The sequence below is a fragment of the Bubalus bubalis genome, chromosome 4 (assembly GCF_019923935.1).
Source record: "Bubalus bubalis isolate 160015118507 breed Murrah chromosome 4, NDDB_SH_1, whole genome shotgun sequence".
In the NCBI taxonomy this organism is placed as follows: domain Eukaryota; kingdom Metazoa; phylum Chordata; class Mammalia; order Artiodactyla; family Bovidae; genus Bubalus; species Bubalus bubalis.
This window is the reverse complement of record NC_059160.1, coordinates 81,939,286-81,957,416: the sequence shown is the minus strand read 5'-3', so window position 1 is coordinate 81,957,416 and position 18,131 is coordinate 81,939,286. Positions and strand designations below refer to the sequence as shown.

Genomic DNA, 18,131 nt, shown 5'->3' with positions numbered 1-18,131 from the left:
GCCTGGCGTGCTGCAATTCATGGGGTCGCAAAGAGTCGGACACGACTGAGTGACTGAACTGAACTGAACTGATGCAGCAAACAAACAAAAAACTGGAACTATATATTCACACCTGAATTTGAAGAGAAGTGATACATTTGTGATGTCTCTCTTCCCATCCAATGATGTTGCACTGCTCCTTTTTTTATTGAGGACCTTAAAAATGTTCTTTAGAAATGACTTGTAATTTCATCCAACTAGATCTCACACACTTTCATTAAATTTCATTTTTATTACTCCTTGATAGTTTTTATGCTATAGTGTTTTTAAATTATGTTGTCTAATTTATTCTGTTCATACTTGACTTGACTTTATTATATTGAACTTTGCTAATTTCCCAATAATTCTAATTGTTTATAGACTCTTGGATCTTCTGCATGGATAATTATATAATCTGTAAATAAATTCTGTTTCTTTCATTGTAACCCTTAACCTTCATTTTCCTTGTCTCAGTAGAGGGGGGCTGAAACCATTATTACCATGATGAATAGAAGCAGTGAGAACAGGCATTATTGCTTTGCTCTGGTTTTAAGGCGAAGGCCTCTAACTTTACCAGTCAGTATAGCAAATGCCTGTTTATTAAATACAGGAAATTTTCTCTTCCTGGCTGAAGTTATATACTAAGTGTTAAATTTTATCAAAGTATTTTTCAACATCTGTTATCTCTGTTGCTTCTTTTGAGAGAAGCAGTCTGCCATGAACTCTGAATGTCCTTGTGCAACCCTGCCATAGGTATCAAACTGAAAGGCCTAACCATCCACTGATACAGAAGAGTTTTTGTAACTGGTCAACAGATAGTTCAACAAGTCAAGCTGACCGCAGTTTAACTCCCATGTGACTGCTTACTCCCCAGGAAAGGACTGGCTTGCTTCCTGACTGCAACAAAAGGTATCTAGCTTAACTCTGGGTTTCTCAGTTACAGTGCATCCCACTGTGTGCAGAGCCACCAATCTGCCCATCATATCACCCTGTGGGACTTGGGGACAGGGACCCAACACTGCCATGCTGATGCTTCTGCTGACTACTGGGCTGTAATAACTGCCCACTGAATCCAGCTGTCTACTTCTAGCACCTATGAAGTTGTGGCAGTTATTCCTTGCCATTCTCCATGAGTTTGTGATTCTTCTCCGACAGGCTATAAGAGATCTTTAAAAGGATCCTTTACAACCTCCAACACTATCAGAGTCAAGTTATACAAGAAAGCAACTATCAACCCAGTTAAATCTATCCGTTCTTTTTTTCTAACTATTCTATCAAATGTCTCTATAAGTAACCAAAGCTAACAATGATCGAGGTCCTTCCAAAATATGTTTTCCCAACAGAACTTAATTGATCAAAATAAAGCAACTAAGAGATGCTTTATAATAGAAGATAATTTGTAATGACGCAAATATTTTCAAGGATACTTCTGGGAAAAAAAATGCCTTACTTTCTAATTAAGTAAATAGATACCTTATAATCCACATGACTTATTAAGAACAATTTAATAAATAGAAAAGAATAAACAATAGTTTAAATATTTTTATTATCTATTATAAAATGCCAAGAGAGAAGAATGCTAGCTTACTAGTGCCATTAACAGTATATTACACAGTCACAAAAAGATTATAATACTAGCTGCTTCTGAAATTTTAAATCCTATTTAATATTTCATCTATGCGCCTTAAGGTGAGATTTCAATAGGAGACATTTCAATGAGGCAAACATCAAAGTAATTATATTATTATTTTTATCTTTTTACCTGTATTCAGGCTGTCGGCTTGCAGAATGATCATCTCTCGTCCACCTATAGCCAGATTCATCCTGTAACAGAAAAATGTTACTTAAAATATTCATTTACATTATTTTGGTCAAATAGAGTATCTACTTGTATCTAACAGCATTACTGGAAACTAGTCTCAAAACCAAAATAATATGAGGGAAAAAATACTTAAGTTTCTCTGTGCTTCAAAGGCATGAAAAAGAAAACAAGATACAAGTCATCCATTTCAAACAACTAATTTGGTAGACTGAGAACCTGTGGTACTTATTTATCTCTATTAAAATACGTAAAAGTATTTCTTTGGTGGGCCCAAACAACTTTATTGTCAAAAACACATGCCATCGTTCACAATAGAGAAAGTCTGTTCAAGAACAAAAGTTCAATTTAAATTAAATTCAAACACATATTTCTCAATCTTTCATTTTATTTCTCTGTGAAGTTTGCTCAGCAATTTTCATCTTCAAGCCTAATGAGGAAACCGTCACTTTCCCAGTTTTCTTGTTGGTTTCCTTTTCTCATCCTACCTCCCATTAAAAACTATAACTGTAAACAATATAATAAGAGATCAACACTATATTAGATAAACCATATTAGACCAAGATGTTTAAAATCTTGTTTAAAATTAAGGTAAGCTTAAAATTTTAAGAAGTAGCACACTGTGTCCTCTGAAACAGACAAGTTGGAAGAGGTACATATGAAGGAACCACATAGTAATCCACACTCCATTACTTTAACATTACACATACAACAAGGGACAATCAGTCCTCCATATCCACAGGTTCCACATTAGCAGATTCAACCAATCACATTTAAAAATATGAGGAAAGGGTGGAATTCAGAAAGTTTCAAAAAGCAAAGCTTGAATTTGCCTCATGCTAGCAACTACTTACATAGCACCATGTTGTATTAAGTATCACAAATAATCTAGAGATGATTTAAAATATATGGAGGATGTACATAGGTTATATGTAAATACTATGCCTTTTTATATAAGAGATTTGAGCATCCTTGGGATTTGGTATACTGGGGGTCCTGGAACCAATCCCCTGATATCAATGGACAACTGTAACATGTGCATTACCTACAATCAGAAACAATGATTCAGCTAAAATAAAAATATTATCTTCATTTTCCTCTTTAGCATCACATACCATACTTACAGAAGTAAAATGTATTCATCATTTTTCTTCCCAACATTAAACTGAAGAAAAAAGTCAACAGCTATAATATCACATTGGATCTAGTAAGTAGTTTGCTTTATATTAACTGAAGTCTAGGTAAGAAGTAGTGTCATGAGAATCCTAAGGATCTCAAGTGGGTTTATTTGTTTGAAGAATATTACATGAGAAATGTGTAAAGAATGAACAATTCAATTTATAAAAATAAGAGTAAAAAATACTATCAAGGCACTATTACGTTTCAAATACAATTTAGTCCACTGAATCCAAAATTCCCTGTCTACACTAAGCAGCCACAGGGTTTTCATGAGGTAACAACTGTTTAACCAAAGGCTAAACTGTTTCTCCTTCAGACTACCTGAAAGAATGACTCTGGTGGCAAAATTCAGTATTTCTAAAACAGAGATAATGCATAATGTTTACTTTTCAATATTGAACCCTTCCTCCTAAAGGAAAAGCATGACATTTAAAAGTGAACAAAATAAAAATGAATTCTATTGAGACGTAAGGAAGCTTTCATCAAATTTTATTATAAGCAATGACTGAATATCTCATTAATTACGATATTGCATGGTAGGAAAGGGGAAAAAGGAGAAAATATAGGAAAATGGTTCAGCAGAAGAATGATGTAAACATGCAAGCTATGTCAAAGGAAGTGCATCAAGGAATAGTTTAATCAAGTTCAGTAACAGATTACTGCAACATTAAATATGTTTCTAGATTATTAAAGATGATTAAGAAAAGAACATAATAAAGCAATAGTAGCTAACATTTTAAAAATGCTTATAGGAAAGGCAATGTTTGGAGAGCTTTCTAATCTGAGGTAAGAAGTAGACTTTATTAATAATTATAACAAAATGAGACTGAGTGTTAACAACCTTAACCCAACCTCACCCACAGCATTTCATCATGATGAAAATAACATAATTTTAACTGGGCACATTCAGTAACAGAAGATAACTACCTGCTGATCACTTGAAAGTGAAAGTGAAAGTCACTCAGTTGTGTCCGACTCTCTGTGACCCCATTGACTATACATTCCATGGAATTCTCTAGGCCAGAATACTGGAGTGGGTCGCCTTTCCCTTCTCCAGGGGATCGTCCAACCCAGGGATAGATCCCAGGTCTCCCGCACTGCAGGCGGATTCTTACTGAATACAAAAGCAATAGGTAAGATTACCTTTATCTAGTTCTACAAACCCTCGCCAACTGAGGAAATAAAAAAGCAGGCGAGTTGGAATCAATGTTATTAAATCTAAGACAGAGCTATCTAGAGCGCTTACCCACTTTGTCCAGCACCCCAAGATTCTTGACTACCAGTTCCCATTTGACAGGTCCAGCAGGCAATTCAACAGAGCATCAAGCAGGAAGTGTTTATTCAACTGCCTCCATGGCCAGTCACATAAATTCCAAAAATTACATGATTCTTAAACTTATAAAAAACAACAATTAGTACATGGGGGAAATTTACATACTCCTCTGTGAGGTGGACCACTTCTTCGATCATGAGAAAAACTGCGGCCCTCGTCACAGTCTCGGTAATCAACATGACTGTAATATCTATTGTAGCTTCCTTCACCAGGTCTGTCTAGCAGTGGTGGTTTCTTTGGCACAACATTAACTACTCTACGGTAGCCATCCTAAAACAGACAAAAAGAAATACATAAAAATCACTAACTTCGCTATTTGGTTTTGGAAACGTTTTTTTAAAAGCATAGGAGTTATCCTTAATCAAATAGAGTAAATGTATAAACAAACAAAAATGCATTAATGAAATAACATGAATAATAACTAATAGTAAGGTCTTCACATGAATTTAAAGGAAATGAAACTGTTCAATGAGAAAGCCAGGTGTTTAAAAGTAACATGCAGCAATGCAAAAAACCAATCATAAATAAAAGAAAAAATACAACATTATTAATAAAAAATAAACCATGAAAGGGAGAATGTCACAGTAGCTCTAATCCCTAGTTGTCCAGGTATTTTAGAAATAAAATCATTTAAGATAGCACACATCTTTTGTTTACTGTGTTTAAAGTTTATTGTCCAGAAAAAAAGAAAAGATTTTTATACATAACCAACAGCAAATAAGGAGATAATACTGAGCTAGAAAGATCTAGAGGATACATTTTGCTATTTCTAAAACAGCACGTAAGAGAAGAGCCTGTGACATCATAAGTTTGGAAGCAAAATAAAACTCGATATAAAAGGTGAACTAATTTTCAAAGTAATATGTTAATGTTTTAAAGTTTAGCTGAACGGATTCTTAGTGGGAGTTGGGAAACTGAATAGAGGGAAAATAACACCTATCTTAGACTAGAAGCTGCTGTAAAATAAAAATGGTTATCAACAAGAAGAACCAGAGAGCTACAGAACAGGCATCTCTAAATAATCTGGTCTTGAGCACTCATGCTATGTCTATCAATATCAGATGAGGCCTATGTGAAAGAAATTGGCAAGCCACCCAAGTGTAAGATACGATCACTATGAATTAACTAATTTGACAAAATGAAAAACTCATAATGCCTAACATTTGGGAGTGGTAATTTTACTATTTAAGTCTCAGTTTCATTATCTGAACAATGACATTAATAACAGTAACTACATCATGAAGTTGTGAGGACTAAAGAAAAACCAGACTGTAAAACACTTAGTACAGCAGGATACACTAAGTACTCAAAAAATGTTTGCTATTATGATTACTATTTTTGCAAGTCTAAGTGAAACACTAAATTCCTCAAAGTGGCTATTTCCTTATATTGCTTATCATTAATAACTACAACTATTCAATAACTATTAAATAGCTATAAAATAGCTATTTAAATATATAAAAAACTATTATAGTAGCTATTAAATAACTACACCAATGCCAAATTTCCCAATGAGTAGGAAATTTGTCAATGCGCCACAAAAAAACAGTTCATATCCATTTGAGAGTTAAAATGACCTATGTAATTTTTTTCCCATGGGGATATAAGGTGGTTTCCTTTAGTATGTAACATATTAAATTGCAATATATATTCTGTATGATCACATAAAATATAGTACACAAATGAATTTAGTGACTTTTTCTTCTTAACACTATCTTTCATAGAGATTTCAATTAAATCTAAGCAGATACTGAACTTAAAAAAAAACTGTCACTAAGCCAAAATTTACAGCATCTTCTAATTCAATTTTTGTTGCACATAAAATTCAAACCACTGACTTCTCCAATTGTGGGAAACCATAAAATTCAATTACACAATACCCATTTGTTCCTACCAAATAATAAATGAAAATAATCAATCCAAAGTTGTTAATAAGCAAAAGAAAAAATCTGCTAATGATAGTTCTTGTATCTAGCAATGAAGATGAAACTGCCGTTTCCTTTATGTTTTGAGAAAGTGTACAAATATATACATTATATCATCCCTCTGGTGGTGTTGCACTGAGTAATTCTCACAAACACACAGGATTATGAGAGCCACAGGGAGAAAAACCTGAGCGCTTATTTACCGGTAATTTATCTTGTAATCTTTAAGAGCAGTAAAGCAAGACAATGACCAGAACTCTGGGATTAAGGATGCTACCTCCTGGAGGAAATCACATGAGAGTCCTAAAGAAAGGTCTTTGAAGAGAAGGGGGATTGTTCTGCATGCAGAACAGTGCCCTCCTAATGCTGACATGTCAGCTAGATCGGTTAACTCAAGAGCAGGAGAAAGACCAAGCAAGGAAGAGAGAATGAGTAAGATTAAATTCCAAGAGACATTTCTGAGAAAGCAGTAAAACATGATTCCCATAAATCCCCTCTTCTTGTTTTAATGAATGTTTCTTTGATCTTCTTGTCAGAAGAACAGCGTTAGCATCGCCTCAGTGCAGGTGAGTCAAGAAATAAGGCAATCAATGTTCTAAACATAAGAAAACGTGCTATCACAGTCTGTGATCGAGTCCAAAGAGCACGCTGATTTTCATCGAGCCATAAAAGTGCAGCTTCCAAAGCTGCAAGTCGAGATAAACTCATGTGATCAATTTCCACTGTTCAGTAAAGTCAGAAGTTATATTAGTCTGTACTTGGCAGTTTTTAAGGAAATAGAAAGGGCTGCTGTAATAGCAGCTGCCATGGTAACAGCTATTATGGAAACTATTAGAGTACCTAAAAAACGTTTTTTACCCCAAACTAGATTGGATTGAGCTAGGTGAGAATCACCACACCAGGGTCAATTTAATAGAAAGGGTAAAGTTATAAGCAAGTGCAAAGATGTATGGTCTGGTAGTGCAGATATTAACATGGGCATTCATGTCTGTAAAGTTCCAAACAAAATGATTACTGTTAAAGATTTGAAGGCCCTGTTGCAAAACCTGTGAAAAAAAAGGAAGCACAAGACGATGCCACATGAGGATCTTAGTAGGAGAGTATTGTAATGGTGCTGGTGCAAATTTTAAATGGAGTACAAGTTCTGTAAATCCGGGATTCCATAAAGGATCAGATTTATTATAGTGAAAGAGAAAAGACCAAATCTGATCATGCCAAGTTTTGTTACTGTCTTGAACCAATAATCCTTGGGGACCCCAATGTTCTACTGTATAATTATTGATCATGAGAGCTGTGTGGAAAAATTGTGAGATCCGCAAACATGCCAATTAAATCCATCAAACAGTTGCATATCAATCCAAGCATGAATACATAATGGGATTAATGGTTTAGGGTGAGACATTCCAGATGCTAAGTTTCCTTGGAAACCAAAAGTAAACACAAAGGTCTGATGTTTAATGGTAACAATTCGAGATCATTTTGGGGGGTTTTATTATATTATTCATATACCACTGAGCGCTGGTATAAGCACGTATCTGTTCATTTGTTCACTTAGTTATGCAGAAGGGTAGATGTGAACCATTAATGGTCCAAGGAGAATCTAAGGTATTGCATAGGTAAAAGAGATGGAGGACAAAGCCATTCTCCCCTAGTAACAGTGGAATCATTGGTAGAAATAGGAATTTCTGGGTCTTCCCATGGGACAACAGACAACAAAGGGGGGTTCATGAAGTGAGCCCAGTATGTCGAGTTATTGTTAAGTAGCACACAAGCAGGAACCCAAGTGAAAAACAGAAGTAAAAAACTAACCCGAAACAGCCACACCTTATGGGCAGAGTTAGCAGTTATAATGGCTAAAAGGGAAAGCAACATATTTTCAGGAGTAATAGGTGTGCCACTATTAACAACAGCTATTTCAGCTCTTAAAGTAAGACGTTTAATATCACCCCACATAATGTCAGCGGCTGGAGAATGATTGGTTATTTCTCGGTCTTTTTGGAAGAGGCATGCCAGGAAGAGTCATCTGGGTGGTCAATAGATGAAACTCCAGTAATGGATCCTTAAGTCCTTGGTGCCAACTCATGATAAAGTTTCACACAATGCGCAGGGATCCAAAGTGGACCTGATGGAGACAAAACAGCAGCATATTCCCTTCCCCATGTTACTAATTTAACAGGTCCTTGCCAAATAGGAGAGAGGGTGGTTGTTTAAAAAGTACCAGAGGGAATTCTATGAATGTGGAGTAGCAAAATGTCTAGTAACAGCAGCTGATTGTGAAGAATTTTTGGAAACTGACAAGTGATTAGGAGTGAATAATGGTTTTTCCAGTGGTCATGTATGGATGTGAGAGTTGGACTGTGAAGAAAGCTGAGCACTGAAGAATTGATGCTTTTGAACTGTGGTGTTGGAGAAGACTCTTGAGAGTCCCTTGGACTGCAAGGAGATCCAACCAGTCCATTCTGAAGGAGATCAGCCCTGGGATTTCTTTGGAAGGAATGATGCTAAAGCTGAAACTCCAGTACTTTGGCCACCTCATGCGAAGAGTTGACTCATTGGAAAAGACTCTGATGCTGGGAGGGATTGTGGGCAGGAGGAGAAGGGCACGCCAGAGGATGAGATGGCTGGATGGCATCACTGACTCAATGGACCTGAGTTTGAGTGAACTCCGGGAGTTGGTGAGGGACAGGAGGCCTGGCGTGCTGCGATTCATGGGGTCGCAGAGAGTCGGACACGACTGAGCGACTGAACTGAACTGAACTGAAGGCAATATATAATCATTCCCTGCTGCTGCTGCTGCGTCGCTTCAGTCGTGTCCGATTCTGTGTGACCCCACAGACAGTAGCCCATCAGGCTCCCCTGTCCCTGGGATTCTCCAGGCAAGAACACTGGAGTGGGTTGCCATTTCCTTCTCCAATGCATGTAAGTGAAAAGTGAAAGTGAAGTCACTCACTAGTGTCCAACTCTTTGCGACCCCATTGACTGCAGCCTTCCAGGCTCCTCCATCCATGGGATTTTCCAGGCAAGAGCACTGGAGTGGGGTGCCATCACCTTCTCCAATCATTCCCTAGGAGGGGTTAATTCTTTCCTTTTCAGTTTATTTAAAATTAATTTCAGTAGCCCATTCATGCATTCAATAATGCCTGTCCAGTAAGGTTGTGAGGAATACCTGTGATGTGTTTAATATCCTATAGACAAAAGAAATCCCTAAGTTTGTGTGATGTATATGCTGCAGCATTAGCAGTTTTAATGGCTTGAGGGTGTCCTAGAATAGCAAAACATTCAAGGTGAGCTTGCACATGATGTGCTTATTCTCCATGCTGTGTGGTAGCCCATAAAAAGCCTGAAAAAGTATCAATAGTTACATGCACAAAGTGAAATGGTTTAAATGGAGGATAATGAGTCACATCCATCTACCATAACTCATTAGAACAAAGACCACAAGGGTTATAATGCCAGCTTCTGGGAGAGAAGGAGTTAATAACTGACATGTGGGACAGGTACTAATAATCTTTTGGCTTCCTGTAAGGTTAGAGCAAATTGTTTATGTAGCGCCTTGGCACTCTGGTGGAAGAATTGATGTGACTGAAAGGCAGCAGTAAACGATGATCCTATAAGGTGAAGAGATGAGTCAGCTTGTTGATTTCCGAAAGTGAGAGCTCCAAAAATAGTCTACGTCCTCCAATATGAGCTATGAAAAAACGATGATGTCATTTAGTTAAAAGAGTTTGAACAGAAACAAAGAGGGAAAGTACTGGTTTATCCATTGAAGTATTTAAAATAGAATTGGGCACTTGTTGAATGATATTAACAACATAAAAGGAATCTGTTAAGAGAGTAAAGTTTGCAAGGTTTGCAATGCAAGCAAGACAGCAGCTAATTCAGAATGCTGTAGGGAAGTTTGGGGGCTGGTAAAGATCTTTATCCATCCTGATGTTTCCTTCCAGGTCACTATTCCTCAAGTTTTGACTGCCATCTGTATAGTGGGTAAGGAAGTTAGGAACACGATGTCTAGAGACAAGAGGATGTAAAGAAAAGGGCACTAATTGTAAAAGAGAAGTTATTTTATCCATCAGTAAGTTGTAAATAATACCCCTGTAAAATCTGATATGGCGATTTGAAATTGTTCATTAGTTTGATATAATGATTCCACATTTTCTTTAGATATTCCCACAAAATTGTTTGTGGATCTGAGCCAGTAAGGCAACAGAGGCCTAAGTGTCCTTGCTGTAATAGATGTAGTCTCTCCTGTAAGCAGGGAAGAACAATGTATTTTGGTTGATTAGGATAATGTAGCCATTCAATGCTTTTTATCTCTTTAGGTAAGATGTGGGCAAATATTGCTGTAGCAGTATGTTTGATAGAAAGAAGAATCAGTGAAAAAGGATGTGAAGAAACATACAGTCAAGAAAATGTTTAACATAAGCAGCGCTGAATTGTGGTAATAAAGCATAATGTTGAGGAGAAAACAGCAGGGTGAGTGAGGTAGGATCTTCATTTCCCTGTAATAATTGAAAGAAAGTGAAGGTGAAAGTCGCTCAGTTGTGTCCAACTCTCTGTGACCCCATGGACTATACAGTCCATGGAAATCTCTAGGCCAGAATATTGGAGTGGGTGGCCTTTCACTTCTCCAGCGGATCTTCCCAACCCAGGGATCGAACCCAGGTCTCCCACACTGCAGGAGATTTTTTACCAGCTGAGCCACAAGGGAAAGGAAGCTCTGCATATGTTGGGATGCCTAACGTAGGTCGTATCCAATTTAAGTGACTCAAGAATTGCTGTAAAGAAAGAATTGTTAATGGTTCTGGAACCCTGAAGGAAAATTGTAAAAGAGTAATTGCTTTTTGTAAAATTTGAAAACCAAGATATTTCCATGGGGGCATATGTTGGATTTTCTCTGGAGCTATTATTAACCCCTGTGAGTTCAAATATGTCTGCAAGGAAGAGAGAATTTCTGCTAATTTTTGTGGTGAAGAGTGTGCTAAAAGAACATCATCCATATAATGATAAATACAGGCATCAGGAAATTGTTGTCATAACAGTTGCAGACTTAGATCTACAAATCTTTGACACGTGGTAGGGCTATTCTTCATACCCTGAGGTAAGTATTTCCACTGATATCATTGTAAAGGACGATGATTATTTATATTAGGAACTAAAACTGTAAATTTCTGTTTATCTTCAGAATGTAAAGGTATGGTAGAAAAACAGATCTTAAGATCTATAATTATTAGTGTGATCATCTGGAATTAGAGAGGGGTTTGGAATAGCTGGTTGTAATGAACCCATCGGTTGCATTTGAGCATTATTTACTCTTAAATAATGAATTAAATGCCATCTTCCTGATTTTGGGGGGATAATAAAGATGGGAGTATTTTAAGGAAGGTTCTCTATGTCCTGCATCTAATTATTCTTTAACCAATTGTTCTATAAGCCCAATTTCTTCTTTAGTCATAGGTCACTGCTCTATCCAGATCCAGGGGTGGGGGGTGGGGAAGGGTTCATCAATCTAGATGATTTGTAATGGTATATAACAGCAGTGGCCCTGAGGACAGATTTGTCTGTAGTTTTAGTTGATACTGTTATAATATATCTCACCCCCATAAAGCTGTAGGAATATTCATGATGTAAGGACAGATAATAGCTACATGCCCTTCTGAATCTGTACAGATTTTTGGAAAGGTGCTTTGATATGCTTCTTGGAATCCCCCAACAACTAACATCTGTCCATGGACGCTTTTTAAAGGCCAGATGGAAGGCCATTCTTGTTTTGTGATAATAGCTATATAAGTTCCTAATCTATTAAAACCATGAATGAAAGGTCTTGAATTTTTAGAGTTTATGTGGGGTGGTTAGTCTATTAGCATTGTCTAGTAAGCCACATTCGTAGATCCAAAGCCTCCTTTCCTAATTTCTTTCTCTGCTGAGGGTACAAAATAAGGAAAGAGTAATAGCTGTGCAAGTTTTGTCCCTTTCTCTACTGTATGATAAGTATGTGAGAACCATAATTTGAATACTGCCTGAGTAATCTGAATCAATTACCCCTGGTAAAATATGAATACCTTTCATAGTTATGCTGGACTGGCCTAAAATAATTCCAATGGTGTCTTTAGATAAAGGGCCATAAACTTCTGTAGGAATACGTTTAACTTCTTCAACACTATGAACAGAGGTTAGCAATATTGTACAGGAGGTGGTGATCAAAACCATCCCCGAGAAAAAGAAATGCAAAAAGGCAAAATGGTTGTCACAGGAGGCCTTACAAATAGCTGAGAAAAGAAGAGAAGTAAAAGACAAAGGAGAAGAGGAAAGATATATCCATCTGAGTGCAGAGTTCCAAAAATAGCAAGGAGAGATAAGAAAGCCTGCCTAAGTGATCAATGCAAAGAAATAGAGAAAAACGATAGACTGGAAAAGACTAGAGATTGTTTCAAGAAAATTCGAGATACCAAGGGAACATTTCATGCAAAGATGGGCACAATTAAAGACAGAAACGGTATGGACCTAACAGGAACAGAAGATATTAAGAAGAGGTGGCAAAAATACACAGAAGAACTATACAAAAAAGGTCTTAGTGAAACATATAACCACGATGGTGTGATCACTCACCTAAAGCCAGATATGCTGGAGTCCAAAGTCAAGTGGGCCTTAGGAAGCATCACTACGAACAAAGCTAGTAGAGGTGATGGAATCCCAGCAGAGCAACTTAAAATCCTAAACAATGATGCTGTTAAAGTGCTCTACTCAATATTCCAGCAAATTTGAAAAACTCAGCAGTGGCCACAGGACTGGAAAAGGTCAGTTTTCATTCCAATCCCAAAGAAGGCAATGCCAAAGAACGTTCAAACTACCACACAATTGCACTCATCTCACATGCTAGCAAACTCATGCTCAAAGTTCTCCAACTTAGGCTTCAACAGTACGTGAACTGAAAACTTCGAGATGTTTAAGCTGGATTTAGAAAAGGCAGAGGAACCAGAGATCAAACTGCCAACATCCACTGGATCACAGAAAAAGCAAGAGAGTTCCAGAAAAACATCTATTTCTGCTTTATTGACTATGCCAAAGCCTTTGACTGTGTGGATCACAACAAACTGTGGAAAATTCTTAAAGACAAGGGAATACAAGACCACTTCACTTGCCTCCTGAGAAACCTGTATGTAGGTCAAGAAGCAACAGCTAGAACCAGACATGGAACAACAAACTGGTTCCAAATTGGGAAAGGAGTACGTTAAGGCTGTATATTGTCACCCTGCTTATTTAACTTATATGCAGAATACATCATGCAAAATGCTGGGTAGGATGAAGCATAAGCTAGGATGGAGGGGAAAATATCAATTATCTCAGATATGCAGATGACAGTACCCTTATGGCAGAAAGTGAAGAGGACCTAAAGAGCCTCTTGATGAAAGTGAATGAGGAGAGTGAAAAAGCTGGCTTAAAACTCAACATTCAAAAAACTAAGATCATGTCATTCAGTTCAGTTCAGTTCAGTTGCTCAGTCATGTCTGACTCTTTGCAACCCCATGAATTGCAGCACACCAGGCCTCCCTATCCATCACCAACTCCCGGAGTTCACCCAGACTCACGTCCATCGAGTCAGTGATGCCATCCAGCCATCTCATCCTCTGGCGTGCCCTTCTCCTCCTGCCCACAATCCCTCCCAGCATCAGAGTCTTTTCCAATGAGTCAACTCTTCGCATGAGGTGGCCAAAGTACTGGAGTTTCAGCTTTAGCATCATTCCTTCCAAAGAAATCCCAGGGCTGATCTCCTTCAGAATGGACTGGTTGGATCTCCTTGCAGTCCAAGGGACTCTCAAGAGTCTTCTCCAACACCACACTTCAAAAGCATCAATTCTTCGGTGCTCAGCCTTCTTCACAGTCCAACTCTCACATCCATACATGACCACAGGAAAAACCATAGCCTTGACTAGATGAACCTTTGTTGGCAAAGTAATGTCTCTGCTTTTGAACATGCTATCTAGGTTGGTTATAACTTTCCTTCCAAGGAGTAAGTGTCTTTTACTTTCATGGCTGCAGTCACCATCTGCAGTGATTTTGGAGCCCAAAAAAATAAAGTCTGACACTGCTTCCACTGTTTCCCCATCTATTTCCCATGAAGTGGTGGGACCAGATGCCATGATCTTCATTTTCTGAATGTTGAGCTTTAAGCCAACTTTTTCACTCTCCACTTTCACTTTCATCAAGAGGCTTTTGAGTTCCTCTTCACTTTCTGCCATAAGGGTGGTGTCATCTGCATATCTGAGGTTATTGATATTTCTCCCGGCAATCTTGATTTTAGCTTGTGCTTCTTCCAGCCCAGCGTTTCTCATGATGTACTCTGCATATAGGTTATATGCAATATATATATATATATATATATATATATATATATATATATTCATGGCAAATAGATGGGGGGAAAAAATGCTCACTGCAGATGGTGACTGGAGCCATGAAATTAAAAGATGCTTGCTCCTCAGAATAAAAGCTATGACCAACCTAGGCAGCATATTAAAAAGCAGAGACATTAGTTGGCCAACAAAGGTCCATCTAGTCAAGGCTATGGTTTTTCTAGTAGTCATGTATGGATGGAAGAGCTGGACCATAAAGAAAGCTGAGCACCAAAGAACTGACGCTTTTGATCTGTGGTGCTGAAGAAGACTTTTGAGAGTCCCTTGGACTGCAAGGAGATCAAAGCAGTCAATCCTAAAGGAAATCAGTCCTGAATATTCATTGGAAGGACTGATGCTGAAGTGGAAGCTCCAATATTTTGGCTACCTGATGTGAAGAACTGACTCACTGGAAAAGACCCCGAAGCTAGGAAAGATTGAAGGCAGGAAGAGAAGGGGACGACAGAGGAAGAGATGGTTGAATGGCATCACCGACTCAATGGACATGAGTTTGAGCAAGTTTGAGTAAGCTCCGGGAGTTGGTGATGGATAGGGAAGCCTGGCGTGCTGCAGGCATGCAGTCACAAAGAGTGGGACACGACTGAGCAACTGAACTGTCTGAACTGAACTGAAGCAATTTCTCACTCTTCTATGGCAAAAACCACAATTATGACATAAATTCCAAGTATTTAGATGCTGTACATTAACACCTATACCATTTTTCAACCAATGACCTACTGGTTCCCAATCAGACACTTTCAAAGAAACTTCTTGTGGATACCAAGGACAACAAGTATAAATCACCATAAGAAGTTTAGTTAAGTCTGAATCAGAAAACTTACAACCACTAATGACAAGCAGAAAAGAAAGCTGATGCTTACGAGCAAGCTGTCGAGGAGAAAGTTACCCAGAGCGGAAAGCGAAAGTACCGCACATCTAGAAGGCTTTATTCTGTCATTAGTCTTAAAGGCCATAGTTCCTACCTGGAAGAGCAGATGTCCTTTTCCCTTGCTCAGGCTTGAGCAAGCAAACCTTCACATGGTCCCTGTTCGGCCACCAAATGTGGCAGAGTCACACTGGGTTAGTTCTCACAAACACACAGGATTATAAGAGAGCGCAGGGAGAGCTCAGAGAAAAAGCTGAGAGCTTATTTACTGGTAATTTATCTTGTAATCTTTAACTAAGAACAGTAAATCAAGACAAGGACCAGAACTCTGGGATTAAGGAAGTTACCTCCCAGAGGTCTGGAGGAAATCACATGAGAGTCCTAAAGAAAGGTCTTTGAAGATAAGTGGGATTGCTCTACAAGGAGAACAGTGTCTTGCTAATGCTGACATGTCAGCCAGACCATCTAACTTAAGGGCAGGGGAAAGACCAAGCAAGGAAGAGAGAATGAGTAAGATTAAATTTCAAGAGACATTTCTGAGAAAGCAGTAAAATATGGTTCCCAAATAAACTTAACTACTTCTTTTAAGTTATAGTATTATATGATTTTTTACACTTTCATATTTGTCATTATCTTAGAGACAAGACAATTTCTTCCACATGGCTCTCTGCATTTCTGGAATAAGGACTATTCACAGTTTGCCCGTGCTAACAGAAATCTGACCAAGATACATATCAAATGATTTTTCCAATTTTGAAATCTGAAATGGTGATTGTGTTTTGTTAGAAAACCAATTATTCCTTCACTTTCTATAAATTCCAATTCACTATAAATACCTGTTATGAAAAACACTTTCATTTTAGTTTAAGTAAAAGCACCAAGTTTGATGTTTTGTTTGATTCAATATATAAATGTATATCAAATTCTCCACACTAATGTTCATTCTTATTACTAATTGGGTACAAATTATCAAGATTACAGTTCTTTAAAAACATTTCTTTTCCATTGTCATTAAAATATACTTTGTACTCATTTTAACACAAAAACATTTTATTTTAATATATAAGCACCTCTTCTTAAGCATCTTTCTTTTTTGAGACATAATGAAATATTTCCATTTGAAATAAAGTATCTTGAATTTACTTGAAACTAATCCAAGAAAGAGCCAAGTGGTGAAAGCATAGACTAAAGAAGATTGACCTTGAGTTGATAAATACCATTTGAATAATTTGTCTATGGGTAGTTCATTATGTCATTTTGTCTACTTTTAAATACTTAATTTTCACCGTTATAAATAAAAAGTCAAAAACAACTAAAACACATTAACCTACCACCGAAGTAACTAAGTACAATGGTATATGTAACTACTCAAATGCCAGATTTCCTGACATAATCAACTTAGTATGAATGGAAGTTTCATGGGCACAGAAACCTTGAACTTATTCACTGCCCTATTCCCAGCACTTGGAGTATTACTTGGCACATAGCAAGTACCACATACATAATATACATGCCAGTTTGCATCTCAGTTTTATACTACTGTTGGCATCACATGCTTTTTACCAGAAAAGTACAACACCTAACTAAAAAATTCGATTACCCACAAGTCTAGAGGACTTCTGCTTTCAAAAGCTTGAGGTTTCCTCACTCCAATCCTTCATGCTTTAGACACGTATCTGTATTGTAGGGCTTCCCTGGTGGCTCAGTGGTAAAGAATCTGCCTGCCAAAGCAGGAGACACAGGTTTGATCCCTCTATCAGGAAAATCCCCTGGAGAAGGAAACAGCAACCCACTCCAGAATTCCTGCCTGCGAAATCCCATGAACAGAAGAGCCTGGCGAGCTACAGTCCATGGAGTAGCAAAGAGTCAGACATGACTTAGTGACTAAGCAACACAACATCTGCATTGTAGCACTTACTGGTTTAATTCACTCACTGAATTTTCAATGAAATATTGGTATCTCTGGGTCATTTCAATGGCTTTTGGGAATAATATGTCAAATATCTGAAGCTGGAACTGTCCCCAGAAAACTAGAACATATTACAGAATGTAGCTGAGAACTGATCCTGTCTCTCTGGAAACAGTGACAACGAAACGAAAGTTCATGTAATTCTGTCCGCCAAAAAAATTAAACACCTCCTAGGGCAGCTCTACACAAAGGAACATTTCTAAATCAAAACTCAGCAAATGCACACTTAAGATTTTGCATCTAATGTATGTAATTTTTACAGTTACACTCAAAAACAATTGCACTTCAGCTAATGATATGCATGTTTAAGTAGCTAATGGAAAGTGTAGTGCTGTCCACAGTTTACTTTGAAATGCATCCCTAAAATCTGATGGACTAGGTGTACTTATAAAGGACAGATAGATGGGTGAAGACATGATAAAGAAAGTTTAGTAAAATGTTAATAGTTGAATCTAAATCATGAATAAATGGATGTTCACTATAAAATTCAACTTTGCTGTAGGTCTGAAAATTTTCATAAGGTAATGATAAAAGTTGCATTTACATGAACACTTACTAGATGATAAAAGGTGAGGTATGAAAAGAATTAAAATTATGCAAGTGCACACTTTA

At 37.5% G+C, this 18,131-nt stretch overlaps 1 protein-coding gene across 16 annotated transcripts in view; it reads right to left on the bottom strand.

Annotated features, from left to right (window-relative positions):
• PPHLN1 (periphilin 1) overlaps positions 1 to 18,131 on the bottom strand; it is a 171,296-nt gene that overhangs the window by 131,054 nt on the left and 22,111 nt on the right. For 10 of the 16 annotated variants that reach the window (XM_006058175.3, XM_006058181.3, XM_006058182.3 and 7 more), the window contains 2 exons: positions 4,455 to 4,619; positions 1,781 to 1,842 (listed from right to left, as the gene is read on the bottom strand). In XM_006058175.3, coding sequence (XP_006058237.1) covers positions 1,781 to 1,842; positions 4,455 to 4,619 — 227 coding nt within the window. The remainder of the gene's footprint in view (positions 1 to 1,780; positions 1,843 to 4,454; positions 4,620 to 18,131) is intronic. The other 6 variants (XM_006058184.3, XM_006058185.3, XM_025284006.2 and 3 more) reach the window with 1 other exon arrangement.